General features: G+C 35.0%; 1 protein-coding gene across 1 annotated transcript in view; it reads right to left on the bottom strand.

Annotated features, from left to right (window-relative positions):
• The window catches only part of MOXD1 (monooxygenase DBH like 1), a gene marked incomplete at both ends in the record, with an annotated part of 71,792 nt that overhangs the window by 31,054 nt on the left and 23,507 nt on the right, over positions 1-17,231 (bottom strand). Inside the window, 2 exons of the mRNA XM_084258086.1 lie at positions 16,708-16,791; positions 16,921-17,088. Of these exons, the coding sequence (XP_084114212.1) occupies positions 16,708-16,791; positions 16,921-17,088 (252 nt within the window). The remainder of the gene's footprint in view (positions 1-16,707; positions 16,792-16,920; positions 17,089-17,231) is intronic.

The following is a 17,231-nucleotide window of genomic DNA, read 5'->3' as shown; positions in this document are numbered from 1 at the left end:
GTTTATTACAACTTTGTGTTCAACAGTGAAGACATGGAAACTACCTTAGTGCCCTCTGAGAGAGGACTGGATGAAGATATGATAGAATCACCCAGTGGTACTCTTTCTTCTCTGCTTTCCTTATTCTCCCTGTGTTAAAACATAAGGCCTCTTAAAAAAAAGAAGTTCTCATTTATAGAGAAATTCCATGGAAAAAAGGGAACTACAAACTGAAGTGTGTCTCAGGCTATGAACTGTTGGTCTTCTATGGATGAATCTCTGCACTAGATGAACCATCTACTCTACCAAGGTTTTGCTTCACTCTTAAACAGGTTCACAGTGAATTCGCCATTTCAAAGCTCTTGTCTCCTTTTGCCTTTCAGCTATTGGAATAAATAAGTCATCTTTTCTAGATGCAGGTTTTTGGAGCACAAAGAAAATGTTTTACTAATCTTTGGGGTTAACTATTTGCTTTTGATTTAATTTGAAATATTTATGTATAGATGATAACTAATTATCAAATATAAAATAAACATTAGTTATTTTAAATATCACTCTAAAAATAATAAAATATCATTAATATATATTAATGATATATAATACATATATATATATATATATATATACACACACAACCATCAGAATCAGTTAACATCATTGCCCCTTACTTAACGCATACATTTCTTTGTTCCCACTAGAACTTATACATCAAGGTGGATGTCGAGGACAAACCCAGAGATCATTACCTTTAACAAGTCTGAGCTGTTTTTTTCTAAATATGTCAGCCATTTCCTTTAATTTAAAACTAAAATAACATTTGCAATCCACACGTTTTATCAGAGTTTAAATATTGCAAGTTTGTAGTCATAAAATTATATTAGAAACAGATCTACTTATGAAGGAAACATATAAAGAGTGATATACCCCACATTTTACTCAATCAGATAAAATCTAAACTTCATAATTTAAAAGCTGCATAGATATTCAAAGAGAATTTGCAGCTTCATATATGTAGCCAATCTCCTTTCTTGGCAGTTGAAAGGAACCTAAAAACAATCTAATAAATCAAATTATGATAATGGTTCCAAAAGAGAACGCATCATCTTCTCTCCCCCATGGACCATTATTTCTTCAGGATTTTATTAAAGGTCTAAACTCTAAATCAAAAGATTTGCCAGGGGTTTCAACTTCTACCTCCACAACACTTGTGTTCTTTCTCTCCTTATTTCTAAGGTCACTCTTACATACATGTCCAAGCTAACTAAACTCCTGTCACTAATATTCTGTGTCCTAAAATCTCTATAACAAATCATGCCATTCTATGAGGGGAGGTACCGTGTTCCCCACACCCCCTAGCATATAGTCACTTTGGATCTCAAGTCCCAGTGTGCTACTAGGAACTGGGGCAGCGCTGAGTAGCTAGGTGATGCTAAATATAACACAGAAGGCAGGTGGGCTCAGAAAGAAAAAGAGCACTTTTGCTTTTGTTGCCAGACTTGCCACCTGGCACTGCTAAGAAGGAGACAAGGAAGGAGACACATTTACAGACACCTAAGAGAGAAACCTTGGTAAGATATGTGGAGAGACTGACAATGGCAGCTTTAATCTTATCTTGACGTGTATTTTGTTTTTGTTTTTTGTTTTAAAGATTTATTTATTTATACAAGCACTGGGTACAGTCAGAGGCACGGGAGGGTGAGAGAATTCACCAGAGCCAGGGGGAGAGCAGAGCAAGAAGTACACTGCTGAGGGGAGCAGCAGGCGCGGCAGGAGAGGTCTGCGTGCCATGTGGGACCCTCGGTGGCCGGGGATCGAACCGGCGCTGCAGAGGCTGCGGGCAGCTTCACAAGCCAGCGCTCAACTGCTGTGTCACCGGGGAGGCCCTCTTGACTTGTATTTTGATTTTGTTCTTTTCCTTCCAGACTTGCCTGGACCCTCCTGACCCTTTTCTATGGTTACCTCAGACTTGTGGTGAGCCTCAGCAACCCCACTTTGGACTGACCATGTTTGGCTGGGTGTTTGTCCACAATGATATGGGCAATTTTGGGTGATATACAGGAAAATTCTTATTAGGTATTTTCTTCTGTCTCGTGCTATGCTCACTAATTCTATTAAAGATCTATCACACTCGTAGTAAGCTTCCTTTGTCTTTATGCAGTGGATGGCAGGACCTCGTGTTAGAGGACGCAAGTTTGGGGATCTCTGGGTGCCACTTGGTTGCATGCTAGCATTTCCTCCTGTCAAAACCCAACATTTGAGGCTGGTCTGCCTCAAGAGAAACCCATTTCTTGGCCTATTATCCATGCCCTCTGTGATCCTGTCGCAAGACTCAAATATTACCAGAACATCTTTCTCTGTGCCTTTGTTCATGATAGTCTAGTTTTCTCAATTCTGAAGCTGGCAAACTGAATGGTAACCATCAGAACTAGCTCTTTTCATAGGATAGCTAGATGTTCTGAATACCTCATTCTTGGAAAACATATAGATACTCAAAAGTTAAAACAAATACACCTAAAAAGTATTAATAAGACCAGTAAAAAATTAGAGAAAATTTCATAAAATTAAAAGGAAACAAATTTGAAATCAAAGTGATAAATGAAATCAGAAACTAAGGTTCTATGTCCACACTATGTTCTCTAGGAACAATGGGCACAGAATAGATTAATAGAATGATGAGGGAAAGAATGAACTGAAATACATTGTTTCCCTTGCACCTTCAGTAGTCACAGAAGCTGGTCCCTCCAGCAGAAACAACTCCCTTAAAATGGTGAACTAGAACAACTATCTAACTGCTAGCAAAGGCATCCAATGGGAAAACCTGTCTCTACTATCATTCTGGGTTATTATGGAGTAAATATTTATGTCCCTGCCCTCAAATTCATGTGCTGAAGCCCTAAGCTCCAGAAATCATGCAAATCAAAGTAGCAGATACATACATTACAATGCATATTATATAACAATAATTGGAAAACTGACTTCAAAATAAATAGCATCAAAATTATTAAATACTTAAGAATAAACTCGAAAAAAGTCATGAAAGATCTCTACACTAACTAAAAACATTGCTTAGAGGAATTAAATAAGAAAATATTCATGCCCTTGGGTTTGCAAAAATTTCTTAGTTACAACACCAAAAGCACAATCCAGAAAAGATAAAAACAAGACTTCCTCAAAATTAAGAACTTCTCTTCAGAACCACTTTTACTGAATGAAAAGAAACCACAGATAAAGACAAAATATTTGCAAACCACATATGTGATAAATGATTTGAATCCAGGATATTATAAAATATTCAAGCTCTATAATAAGAAAACAAAGATCCAGTGTTAAAAATGGACAAAGCTTTGAAGGAGCAATTTACAAAAGATGATATGAGTGGAAAATAAATACATGCAGAGATATTAAAAATCCTTGGCTGGTAGGGTAAAGCATTAAAACCATAATAACTAAACTTATATTTTTATTTTGTTTCTTAAAGGCTCACACAATTTTCTTTTTCCTTTTTTTTTAATTGAAGTAACATTGGTTACAACAATGTATATGATTTAGAGGTGTAAGATCACAACATTCAGGTGTGTGTGGCAATACCAACTCTACCTCAAAGGCACCAAGAGACCTCTACCATAGCCCATTGGGGCCCCCTTCCCACTTTCCTCTCCCCTCCTCCCATAACTCTCTGGCAGCCTCAATTGTACAGATTTCTAGGGTTTTCTATTTGTTTGATTTTATCTGGCCCTTCGTTTTGTTTCTCTATATTTAACATATAAATTATACCATCAAGTATTCTCTTTCTCCTTCTTACTTATTTTACTTAGCATCACGAGCATCAGTATCATGGATAGTCTGCGAAAAGCAAGTCAAAGCAATAATAAAAGTTAGATTTCATCTATCAGTAGGCAGTACATTTAAAAAACTGAAATATCCAGTACTTGTGAAGGAATGAGAAAATAGGCACATTTTGCTATGCTATTTGTATGAATTTCAGAGAGTAATCTGAAGAATTTATTAAAATTTGGAGCGCACATAACCTTTATTTGGTGCACTAAAGAAATGAAACCATGAATACATAAGCATATACTTAAAAGAATAAGTGTCAAAGCATTTTCTATAACAGCAAAGTATTGAATCATCTTGGCTATGTATTCACAGTGGATGGCTGCAAACATTGTGGTTTATACATTAAAGGGGATATAACTCTGTAAGTATAAAAATAAATGTATTATTATATTTTGATTTGTAATAAGGGTGGTAACTTGAAAAATCAAATTTAAAAATAATATATATATATATATATATCTCCCAATTTTGTTTCAAATTTTAAAATAAGGGAAGATTAACTGGAACAAACCCTTCATAATTTTGTAAATGGTTCTTGAGCATAAAGTTACAGAAGAATAAAAGTAAATGTGTTAACACTGGTTATTTAGGGGGAAGTGAAATCTGAAGGAACTGAGACACTGCTGTTAGTTTTTTTTTAATATGCTTTTTGCTTTTTTCTTGTAACAAGCACATGTTACATTGAAAGCAAATCAAGTACACGTTAGAAAATACTTTTTTAAATTTTCAACATTTAAGTTAAAATAAAAATGAGAACATCAAGTCACTTAATTAAATGTTGCTTCTAAATTTTAAGCTAAATCAGCACAGACACAGATATCATACAATATAGAAAAAAATGAAATGCTCTTTGGACAAAGTGTGCAGAACTCCTAAATCTTTCAAACATTGAGGAATAAAATAAAACAGTTGTGATTTCTGTTCAAGAACATTAAAAGCCAGTTCAGGAGTACAATGTATCACATATGAATTTCAAGCTGAAGAAGAAATAAAATCTATAAATAAAATCTATAATAAAATCTATAAAATTCTATAAAATCTTTTAGCACTTGGAATAAATGTACTTTAAAATAATGTGACTAAATCAGCAAGCTGCTGGAAAATTTTATTTCCTATATGAGTGGAAAATATTACTCAGCATGCTAACATTTCCTGTTTATCATTAAAAAAGTACTTAGTTCTCTAACCTTGTAAATTTAATTCAATTGTAAACCTTACAAATTCTTGCAATGAGATCTTGCCTTACATAACAAAAAAAAAAAGGCTATATTTGGCAGTCTAGTTCTTAAAAGAATTAAGTTTTATATTAAAAGTGAATATAGAAATAAAAAGCAAAGATAATAGAAACAGTTAATTCCAAGTTCTAAAGGAATTTAATATATCATGTAAAATCCAGTTGGATATAAGCAATGCATTTCAATGTTTTTCCTCTTTTTAATGTCTCAGGAAAGTCAATGAAAGCAAAGTGAGTTTCACAACTGCTCTAAATTACTAGATAATTACATTCAGGTAATTTAGGACTTTCAAAAGCTCTATAAATTCTTTCATAATAGATTATTAAAAGATGACAGACTAGAAAGAGATAAATTTTAAGTATATTTTTACCTTGATATTGATGTATATTTCATATGTTGAAAGATACAGATAATTAACACAATTTAAGATTTATTACCTAAATGTGAACCTCGTTGTCAATTTATTAACTGAATGAGAAAGGCAGTTTTTTCACCAGACTTTTTTGTAAGAAATAAGGTGTGGACAACAGCAAATAGAAAGTTTAGAGTGTCAGAGTAAAAAATTTAAGTTGCTATAAAATGACAGCATTTAATCTCTCTCTTCAACAGGTATATAAACATTCAAAACTAATTTTATAGTAATTTTGTAGCTAAATATCTCCATATTTTGCTGATGTAATTTTGAGATTCAGAGAAGTGGTATAAATTACCCAAGATCATATAAGTAGCAAACAGAACCAGGATTTGAAGTGAACAGACAGAGCCCTCCAAACTTAGACTAGTAAGTTAGATACATTGTGAAAGTTCTCACTGCTAGACTAAGTGAATGATGCTTTATAATATTTAATTCTCTGTAATTTAGGAAAGAACTCTCATTTTTCTGAGCCTCAGTCTCTTCATCTATGAAATGGCTTGAAGTAGTAAGTAAAGCACAATTGTCAATAATGTGCAATCAACAAGTATTTGTTTTCTGAAATTCAAAAATTTTAAAGCACTTCGGTAGAAACTGTCATTTCTATTTTTTACATGGATATATATTAATGCCAAAATCATAAAAGTCAGGAGGAAAATAAATGACACACATTCAATAACAGGTCATTATATCGATTGTTGTGATGAAAACCTTAACTTCATGAAGTTTTCATCCAAAAGGTCTAATTTCTCCTTGAAGCCATGAAGCTAAAATCCATTACTATCTTTAAAATCTTCATAAATACAGAAGAAAGCCTATGGAAATTTTTAATATTTAGGAGAAACATACATTTTTGAAGGATGATTTTTAAATCTTGGGTAATAAATAGTCAACATTGTTATTAGGTTATAATTCAATAAAATGAAAAGTTAAATGATACAAACCTCTTATATAAAGAAGTCTACATGTATTACATACATTTAAACTATTAGGAAAACATGACTGACATTGACAGTGGAAGTGAACATCCAATCAACAGTCAAGTCACACTGGTGACCACTGATCTAGGGAACACCATTCCATGTCCAAAAGAAACTGAAAGGCCATCACTCTCTTCTGGGGAAGTGCTGTAGCTTTTTTAAAGAACTAAATGGCTAGATGATTATGTGTGCAATTAAGAGGTAGCCTTCATTGCTATTTTGGAGAGTATGACACAACTTGACAGAGTTTTAACATTAAGTGAAACTGGTAAGTTCATGTCTGGGGATAAAGCTACACAATGTTACCATTCAAGACAAAATCATTGACCCCATTTAGGTCCTGAAGGCTGCAATCTCTTTCAATATTTCACACTAGGGGCTTTGGTAGAGTTAAGGCTTTTTCTGATCAAAAATGCAGTCACCCTGACAACAAGCAATGGCAGGGATTCTGCATCAAAAATTGACATAACTAGGCTATGGATTTAAAGCTTAGGCAACAGCTGCTAGTGGCTCTAGGAAGGGCAGATGTTGGTTGAAGCATCTTGGCCATATGTGAGGCCAGATGGAGCTTTTGCACAGACTAACATGTAACTTCAGAACTTTAATGCTGTGACAAGAGTGTTATTTTTCAGTCAATGAATGCTGTTTTCCACAGACCTGAAAGTCATGTTTACAGGCTAACCCAGCAAAAGTACTTATACACATTTATTCTTAAAATACGCTATCATAAACTGATGCCATTTGCAGCAACATGGATGGAGCTGGAAGGATTATGCTCAATGAAATATGTCAGAAGGAAAAAGAAAATAATCGGATGGTTTCACTTATAGGAGGAATATAGGAGAATGGCTAGGCGGGACACTCTCTGTTCATGGGCTTAAGCACCAAAATAATAATAAAACTTAGAATTTATTTGAAACCCTCCAAAGTAGGAATTATAACTGTGCTCATTTTACAGATAAAATAATTGAAGCCCAGAGAGGTTGAGTAACTTACTCCTTTCTAATGATTTTCCTGTTTGTATACTTTTCCCTGAGAATGAGAGTGTATTTTATATATATTGAAAATCCCTGAATTTTATATATATTGAAATATCCCTGAATTGCTCTATAAAATAAATAAATAAATAAATTTCACATAGAGTAATTCAGGGATATTTCAATGGTGAAAAGATCTCTCTTTGCTTATAATATTGACAGACTGCTGACTTTATATATTTTTTAAAGATTTATTTATTTATGCATAAAGAGCTGGGGTACAGGCCAGAGATGCAGGGTGTGAGAAGATTCACCAGAGACAGAGTGGGGAACAGAACAGATGGATTGACTGAAATAAACCACAGAGGGGCACAGCAGGCAAGATAGGAGAGGTCTGCTGCGCCATGTGGGTAGCTCCCTGGCCAGCCAGGGATCGAACTTGTGCTGCAGAGGCTGTGGATTGCTTCATAGTGTGGTGCTTAACCCCTTGCGCCACCAGGGAGGCCCGTGACTTTAAAAGTTAGCAAGGTGCAGCTTTTTTCCCAAGACTGCCCACTTGTGTCCTTGCTGGTGTCTCTTTTCACAAATCTGTCCCTTTCAGAGGCAGCTCTTTCTGCCCATTTGTGTTTGTGCAAGCATCCTTTCTTTCCTTGCCTTTTTTTTTTAATGTACTAAACCTGCCCTTTTGGACATTAAAAAAAATAATAATAAAGGTAGGCAAGGTGTCCAATCTAGTTTCTAAAGCGGGTTCATTATATAATAAATATTAATGTAAAGGTTAACTTCAACATCTATATTTCACTAGATCATAAATCTTTTTCCCTTGATAGAAGAAAGTATTCCTTATATCTGAATTAGTTCATGATCAGATTTTATAATGAAAGTCAGCTGTGGTTCCAGGAAACAGCTGGTGTTTTTGCCTCTCCACTTCCACAAAGAAATATGCAATACATCAAGGAATATACTATCCTTGAGCCATAGATTATTTAAATCTTCTTCATGTAAAGAAAACTAACAGAAAACTAACAGTGCCTGATAGTCAGCCTTTGATGTATATTGAATTTTCACAATATTTGAGTAATAAAAACAGCATGTTACTATAAAATATGTGTTTAGGCTACTTAAAATTAAGGGTTTTTTTGTTTTTTTAAAGATTTATTTATTTATGCATACAAGAGCTGGGGTACAGGCCAGAGGTGCGGGGGGTGAAAGGATTCACCAGAGACAGAGTGGGGAGCAGAACAGGCAGACTGACAGAAGTACACTGCTGAGGGGAGCAGCAGGGAGATAGGAGAGGTCTGCTGCACCATGTGGGTTGCTCCCTGCGCGGCCAGGGATTAAACTTGTGCTGCAGTGGCTGCGGATTGCTTCATAGGTTGCATCTTAACCCCTTGCGCCACCAGGGAGTCCCATAATGAAGGGCATTTTATGAAATATAACTTAAATGCTAACTCCTGGGAAATTTTAATAAATATGAAACAGTGATTCTCTGCCAAGAGGTTTGCATCAGGAACATTTGGGGAATTTTTCCAAATGATAGCAACAACCACCACCGACTTAAGAGCCTAGACTCCATCCTGAAAGATTTTATTTGGATTATCCTAAGTATCTTAATAATCAGGTTATTAACCAAAAAAAAAATTTCCTTCACTCAGTGAAGGAAAAGTCAACCATAGCACTTTGATGTGAGTGTAATAATTATTAAATTAGGTATATTATTAAATTCTTATACATAAGAATTTAAAAGATACATTCATATCAAATGTACTTAGAGACTTGTTATTTTAAGCAATGTAACTGTCAGACCTTCATAATTTGTTTAATATTGTATAAAAGTTTTTTTTTTCATTTATGGGCTTTAGAAATTTGAATAGCAAGTATCTCATTTATTAAAAGTGAGTTTCCATTAGCTATGTGATTTATTTTCTCTAATTATGAAACCACTCATAAAAGCTATAAAAAGTTTAATTGTTGCATCAAAAAAGGAAATAATGAACATCATCTTTTGATAAGTTTATACTTTTTTACATTGAAAATATTTCAAAATAAAATCACAAAAATCATCTCACTTTAGAACCCCTTGGGACAATCTTTTATCACAGTTTGTTTTATAGATCTTACAAATTCAATTCAAAATTTAATTAAAGTCATACAATTTTAAGAGTTAGAACAATCTCTCTAAATTATGTTACTAACATGAATTCTTTCTCCTGAGAAGCAAATTTTTTTTTGGTTAATAACCTGATAATGAGGTTCAGCCTCATTAATGCTCAGCTAATCATGAGAGCAAGATTAAAGCCCACCCTTTCGGTCTTGTTCTTAGGCCATTTTGAGATGCCAATATTTCCAGTTTTCTCTCCAACAACATAGCACTTCTTGTTTTGGGATATGCTTTTTCTAGACATTGTGCTATAAATTTAACTTCCAAACAAAAAAGCTAGTATTTCTTCTAACAATTTCCTTTTTATAGACTGTTATAGTGAAAAGGAATAAAATAAGTCATTACCATCATTTTCACATGACTCCAAAGAGAATTCTGTCTCAGTTTAAACAGAAGGCTATGGGTTTGTTTTCAATAATCCTTGTCCTACAACACATGTCCAATAAGATTAGCAGGCTACCTCCTTTCCTCTGAAGGTATTTCCAATTCCCTTCTTCCTTATGTCATCTCTGACATTTAACATTCTGGGCTTTTTTATGGCTATATGCATAATCATCTTAAGTCTAATCTTACATTTTTTTTATTTTATATAATTCTTAAATCATTTTTCATTTTTTGCACAATGTATACATTTTCATTTTGGTTATATTCCCCATACAATTCCCACCCCCCTTATTCTGACCCTAATCCCTCTTCTCCTCCCCCCCACTCCCCACTGTAGTGTGTCTCTGGTCTATAGTTGCTTATTGATTTTGATTTTTACTTTATTGCAATTAGTCTTTTTCCTGGTCCTGTATTTAGGTTTTCTAAATTCCTGCTATGAGTGGGACCATCCAGTATTTTTCTTTTTCTTTTTGGCTTATTTCGCTGAGCATGATCCCTTCCAGCTCCATCCATGTTGCTGCAAATTGCATAAGTTTATCTTTTTTGATTGCTGAGTAATATTCCATTGTGTATATATACCACATCTTCTTGATCCAATCATCCATTCTTGGGCATTTGGGTTGTTTCCATAGCTTAGCTATTGTAAATAGCGCTGCTATAAACATAGGGGTGCAGGTGCCCTTTTGAATTAATGTTTCTCTGTCCTTTGGGTAAATACCTAGGAGTGGAGTTGCTGGATCATATGAAAGCTCTGTCTTTAGTAGGTTAAGAAATCTTCACACAGCTTTCCATAGTGGTTGGACCATTTTTCACTGCCACCAGCAGTGCAGGAGAGTTCCTTTTTCTCCACATCCTCGCCAACATTTGTTGCTGCTAGTTCTTTAAATATGTGCCACTCTCACTGGTATAAGATGGTATCTCATTATAGTTTTCTTTACAAACACATCACCCAAAGCAGTGATAGTGAAGGCAAAGATAAACAGCTGGGACTACATCAAATTAAATAGCTTCTGTACAGCAAAAGAGACAATAACCAAAACAAAGAGAAACCACGCCTACTGGGAGAACATTTTTGCACACAACACTAATGATAAAGGACTGATCACAAAAATCTACAAAGAGCTGATGAGACTCAACAAAAACAAAGTAAATAATCTAGTCAAAAAATGGGCAGAAGAGCTAAAAAGAAACTTCTCCAAAGAGGATATGAAAATGGCCAACAAGCATATGAAAAAATGTTCACCATCACTTGTAATCAGGGAAATGCAAGTCTAATCTTATTTAGATGACTCCCTAATTGCAAACGAACCTTTTTTATCTGCATCTCTGTTGATGTTCATTTCCATCCCTCAAGGTGAAAACAGGAGGCCTCTGGATATGCAAATGCTATCCTACTAGGTCTCAAGGAGTTCACAGGATCTTTCAACTCTTATCTCTAGAAGGTTCTGTTAGGATTTGCTCAGGTATCCCTGATTAAAAAGAAAAAAAAATGATAGTTTGAAGAAAAGAAAATAGGTTGGGCTCTGAAAAAATGACTCGAAGACCTAGTAGATAATCTATGTCTCTCTCACAAATTATTTTTCATTGCAGCATATATCATCTAGAAAAATCAGAAGGCTAAAAGAATTGTGTAGAGAGACTCCACTAGTTTTACTGAGATCTGTATTCAATCGTGGCTCTACTTCACAGAATTGGGGTAACAATAAGCAAGTTACTAATGCATGCCATTCCTCAATATGTCCAAGTGTGAAAATCTAAAATATAATATATTTATAATGCATTTAAAGTAGGAAAACTAGGCAAGCATTTTGCCTATATACTATCCTGTATAACAAATCACTCATAGCTCATTATTATACTCTGCCATTAATCTAGAATCCAACATAACTATCTCAGTACTCTTTCAATAAAAGTGCAATTATTAATAATTTTTAGGGCCTTCCCGGTGGTGCAGCGGTTGAGCGCTGGGTTGCGAGGGTGCCCACAGCCTATGCAGCGCCAGTTTGGTCCCCGGCCTCCGGGCAAGGGTCCCACGTGGTGGGCAGACCTCTCCTGCTGAGCCCGCTGCTCCCCTCAGCAGTGTATTTTGTCGGTCTGCCTGTTCTGTTCCCCGCTCTGGCTCTTGTGAATTCTCTCACCCTCCCGCGCTTCTGACTATACCCAGCGCTTGTATAAATAAATAATTAAATCTTTAAAAAAATAAATAAAATAATTTTTAGAGTCAATAATGACCAACCTTTTGGAGTACTAACAAAAGATGTACTAGATTGGGGGTAGAGTTGGTTTTAAAGGAACAACAAAGATATGGTGGAGAATTATCAGGGCAATGGTGGTGGGCATGGTGTGAAACTATACATTTGTAGATGACTAAACCTATAACCCTTAAAACAGATATAATGATGTAAAGCACTTTACTCAATGAACATAATTTAGAAAAAAATATTAACACCAAAAATGGAACAACAAAGAAAAAATGTATTTTCATTTCTGTTGAAAATGGCATTATTTAAGGACATCAACTGAAAGCATAATGGGTGACCTAAGACTATGAAAGAATATTTCCCAGAGGATATCACCAGCTGGGTTTTATCCTTACTTAGACAAGAACAGGAGGAAATTAGCTTAAATTTCATTTGGTTTAGAATAGTGGAAGCAAGCTATGAAATCTAATTCCTAGAGAATCTTTTCTTCAAAATGAAATAGAGACTTACTGCCTACTGTAGTTTCAGTGAAGCTCTGACTCTATGAGAAAATACTGATTTAAGTTTTAGTCATCCATCTCTATAATCCCCATCAAGAGAAGAAAACAGCAATTATGAGCCTGTTATGCAACAGGTGTCTTCGTTTGTATTCATTTCATCTTCGCTGGAATTTTTTTTCCCTACTTCATAAGTGAAGTTGTAAACTCCAAGAGTTTAGTTTACCCAGGTCATTGAGCTAAGGAAGCAGAGTTAGACTATAGTCCTAACCTTTTCCAGACCCCACCCTGTACACTGTGCCAATCAATAACCCTTGCTATTCTAGCACTATTAATTCTATCCTTATTTTAAAATTACATAATTTCCAAAATTTAGAGTTATTTATTTATTTAGATAATTTCCAGGCTTTACAGGTGCCTGAAAGCAATTGCCTGAACATTGGGAAGAATCTAGTACTTATCAAACTATCTAACATATGCCCAATACATACGAAATCTGCACATATTATCAAATTTGATACTGTCAGCTACCATTTGAGACAAGTACTATTATTATCCCCATTTACAGATTGAAAATTTAGGCCTTGGGAGATATGCTAAGAGCCATGCCACAGCACTTACGGGGCCTTTTAACTTAGGACTCCTAAGAATTTTCATCTTGGCACAGCAAGGGATAACTGAGAAGCAAAGTTGTCAGGAACTCAGCTCACAGGGCATCCAAACCTCAGCACAACTTCCCCTTTTAGTTTTTAGCCAGTCATAGATACTTAGAAGTAAAAAGAGCCAATTGAAATCATCTAATCCAATCCCTTTATTTTATAGACAAGGAATTTGAGGACAGGGTGAGGTTAAGTGCTTTCTCTGGGGTCAGAAAGCTAATTAGTGACAGAGTTAGCAATAAATCACTTCCATGAAAAGACATGCTTTCAAAGTGAATTCAATTACCTTGTACCCTCAAGTAGCAATTAAGAACACCCATGTAGCTAAAAAATCTCCAGTGTTTCTGTGAAGTAAATGCAATCCAAGAGGATCTAGAAAAAACTTTGCAACATGGAGCACTCAAAGTCAGCAATCTTTATTTTCCTCAGAGTAAATTAATCTTTATTTTATTATTACCATATTAACTTTAATGAAAGGGAATTTATCTATGATTATATCTTGACTCAGATGAACTAAGTTACGATAAATGCAAAGTGATCTTTTTTCCTTGTTTCAAGTGAAGAAATAAAATTTGGTAAAAGTGTTCATTTTAATCAAATTTAAGAGGGGTCTTATCTTTGACAACTTAATGCAGGCTCTCTCTATTCTTTCTCTTTTCTATATCTTCCATCCCCACATTCTTTAAAGAAATTTAAAATCCTAGTTTCCTATCAAACATACCCACAACAAGGAAATCAGCCACCAGTCTTTAAAACGTGCTCATTTAACTAAGTCTATATGTTATTGTTTCCTATCAACTGTTTTTTCTGTCTAAAGATATAGTTTCAGCCACAGCAAATGCCCAATATTTTCATCTCTTTTCTAGCAAATAAAAGAAGTGTAAAATTACAGATATACCTGGATATATAAGTAAAATTATTTGGCTATTTATAAACCTAGGATTAATAAATTCCTAAAGAAGAGGAGTCTAATGATTTCACAGCAAAACTTGTTTCTAGAAGATCAAGAATCATCTATTTTGTCAAACAATGACAAAATCCACAGGCACTAGGATAATATATTGGTATTAAGAATTTAATAACCAAATACAGTGTCACCAACTATTTAAAAGGTTGAAAAGTACTGGACCTCGGCCCCGTGGCACAGGGGTTAAAATCTCAGTGCTATCAAGCTCTTCCCAGCCACTGCACCATGGGTTCGATCCCCAGAGAGGGAGCTAACTACATGGTGCAGCAGACCTTTCCTGTGTCACCCACTGCTCCCCTCAGCATTGCTGCTCCCCTCAACAGTGTATTGCAGTAGATCTGCCTGTTCTCCCAACTCTGTTAAATCCTCTCATCACCCACCTTTACCTCTGGCCTACACCCCATTTCTTACATGCATGAATAAAATAAAAAAACAAATGTTAAAAAAGGTTGCAAGTATTTTCATATGATGCATAATTTGAAAGCTAATTTCTTTTTCAACATACTAAATACATCTATTTAAAGACCCCAAAATTTGTCTTTGGGAATTAAGTTTAATTCATGAAAAACTAAAGGGAAAGATCATTAAGCCAAAAAAGTTGTACAAAGTTGAAATGGAAATGGACAAATGCAGAAACCACCATTTAGTCAAAAGTCAGTAGCAAGTACCTACTAGTCTTTTATATGACAAAGGGAAACAAGATATGCATTTTCACAGTGCTGTTTGTGAAAATGCATCCTGATGATAACCACAATGCCATTTCTAATAGTGGGGTGAAAATCTCACTCAGGGTCTCCTGGGTGGCGCAGCATTTGAGCGCTGGGTTGCGAAGCTGCCCGCAGTCTCTGCAGCGCCAGTTTGATCCCCAGCCACCAGGTGAGGGTCCCACATGGCGCGCAGACCTCTCCTGCCACCTGCTGCTCCCCTCAGCAGTGTATTTCGTCGGTCTGCCTGTTCTGTTCCCCACTCTGTCTCTGGCTAATGCTCTCACCCCATGCATCTCTGGTCCACCCTATAGTTCTTCTACACTAATATAAAAAAAATTTTTTTAAAAGGGAAAAAAGGAGAATCACTCAATTGATGAGTTTTCAAACCATAGGCATCTTTGATATTATGATAAGGTATAATGTCTCTTAAATTATGAGTCATCTTCTCTGCTAAGGGAAACAGAATGGAAATTAGATAATTTCTTACAGTAAATTCTAAATCTATGAATTCTTGTTTAGAAATCCATTAAAATTGTATTGTAAACTGGCATAAACTCCAAACTAAACATGTTTTTGAAAGACTATTGCAAAGTGTACACAACTTGAATATTTTGAATTTATTTTCTCAGCGAGCTTTATCTTTTTTATATTATCCAATTTGAGTTCATTTTCTAGTAAAATGTTTCACAATTCTTCACAAACTTCAAAACATTTTAGTTTTGCAAAAGCTTAGGAATCTATTCCATAAGTGGTATTCCCTTAAGTAACAAGAATTCTAAATTTTAACCACCAATCCTGTGCCAGGTCAACAACAGAATTTATATAAACCCTCTCTTCAATCTGTTGCCCCTTGCAAAGGAACTTTTATCTTCTTAGCCCTTCAAACACTGCAAAGTGTTAAGTCACTGAGATCCTTAATACACAGTGAAGATAGCAATATGACCCACAAAGCTCTTAGATTTTTATGTGCACCCTTAAATAAAAGATGGCCATATATCTATTACTATAATATGTTAGTGAAAGGAAAGGTAATTAAGACTTCTTAGATGAGGAAACAAGCAGATTTGTACACAGAGAGAACATATACTGGCCTCCTCTGATGTAGACAATTATGGTCATTTCATTCAATTTAATTGGTACATTAATGATGACAAGAATAAAAATGCACTAAGTGATTATAAGGACTTTACATCCTATCAATTAAGATTTGCTTAAAAATGAATCATGAAGCTATCATGTGGTACATTTGTTTTCATTTCTGAATCTATAGTTATTATCTGAACCTATAGTCATTTTCTTGTTTTCCTATTCTCAAAAAAATACTATTTTTTAGTGACAACACTATTTTCAATGAAATAGATATTCTCAAGCAATATTGGCAGGGAATATATCCTCTACATTTATCAATATGTAAATTTTAAATTGCAATTTCAGTAATGCCAACTGTAAAAGTGTTGCCTAAGAAAAGTATTCAAATTTTTACCCTTAACATGTCACATTAGGAAACAAAAAACAAAATATTACCTACCATCCAAGTGTTCTCACCAAATTCGGTGACTTTAAAGACACTGTGTGGTCAGTGCTTTGTTTTTAGTCTCTAACTTTCATGCAGTTGAAATTCATTTCTGTATTTTTATCACTTTCATTTTCAGAATGATACTTTTCTCTCCACTTGTGTAAATTAAATTTAGCCCGTGAGTGAGTCACATACCTTTATTACATGATGCTTTTCCTGGAATACAGGAATCTTAAACATTTGGCACCAATATGTTGTACCTTTGTTCGGGATCAGGACCTGTCTTAATACAAAGGGGAAACAGACACAAAGTCACATTCTCTTGACATGCTATTAAATAAAACAATGTAAGTATAAGTTCTTCTTTATAAACCCACCCCCACAATCATAAAACTTGAAGAAACTTACGTCCTGATTAACCAGGTCAAAGTATGGTGTGGCTGGAGACAAAGCGTTAGTTTTCTCAGGACTCAGCAAGCGCAGACTCTTGGTGCCTCGGTGGGAGTCATGGTACAGGGGACCAGCTTCCCCCACGTCTTCATGGTGGTAGGCCCAGATCACTCTGACCGTGCTCTCCTGGTGATCAGACAGGGGCATGATTATGTCTCAGGAAAGCACCTTCCTTACCACTGAGTTGAGTTCAAAGAACTCTATTTACAGCAAGATACAGAAGTGGAGAAAAGAGAATAAAGACCTTTGGAGTTCTCAATATGGTCTCT

Source organism: Talpa europaea (genome assembly GCF_964194135.1).
Source record: "Talpa europaea genome assembly, chromosome: 2".
In the NCBI taxonomy this organism is placed as follows: Eukaryota; Metazoa; Chordata; class Mammalia; order Eulipotyphla; family Talpidae; genus Talpa; species Talpa europaea.
This window is presented reverse-complemented; position numbering and strand designations above follow the sequence as displayed.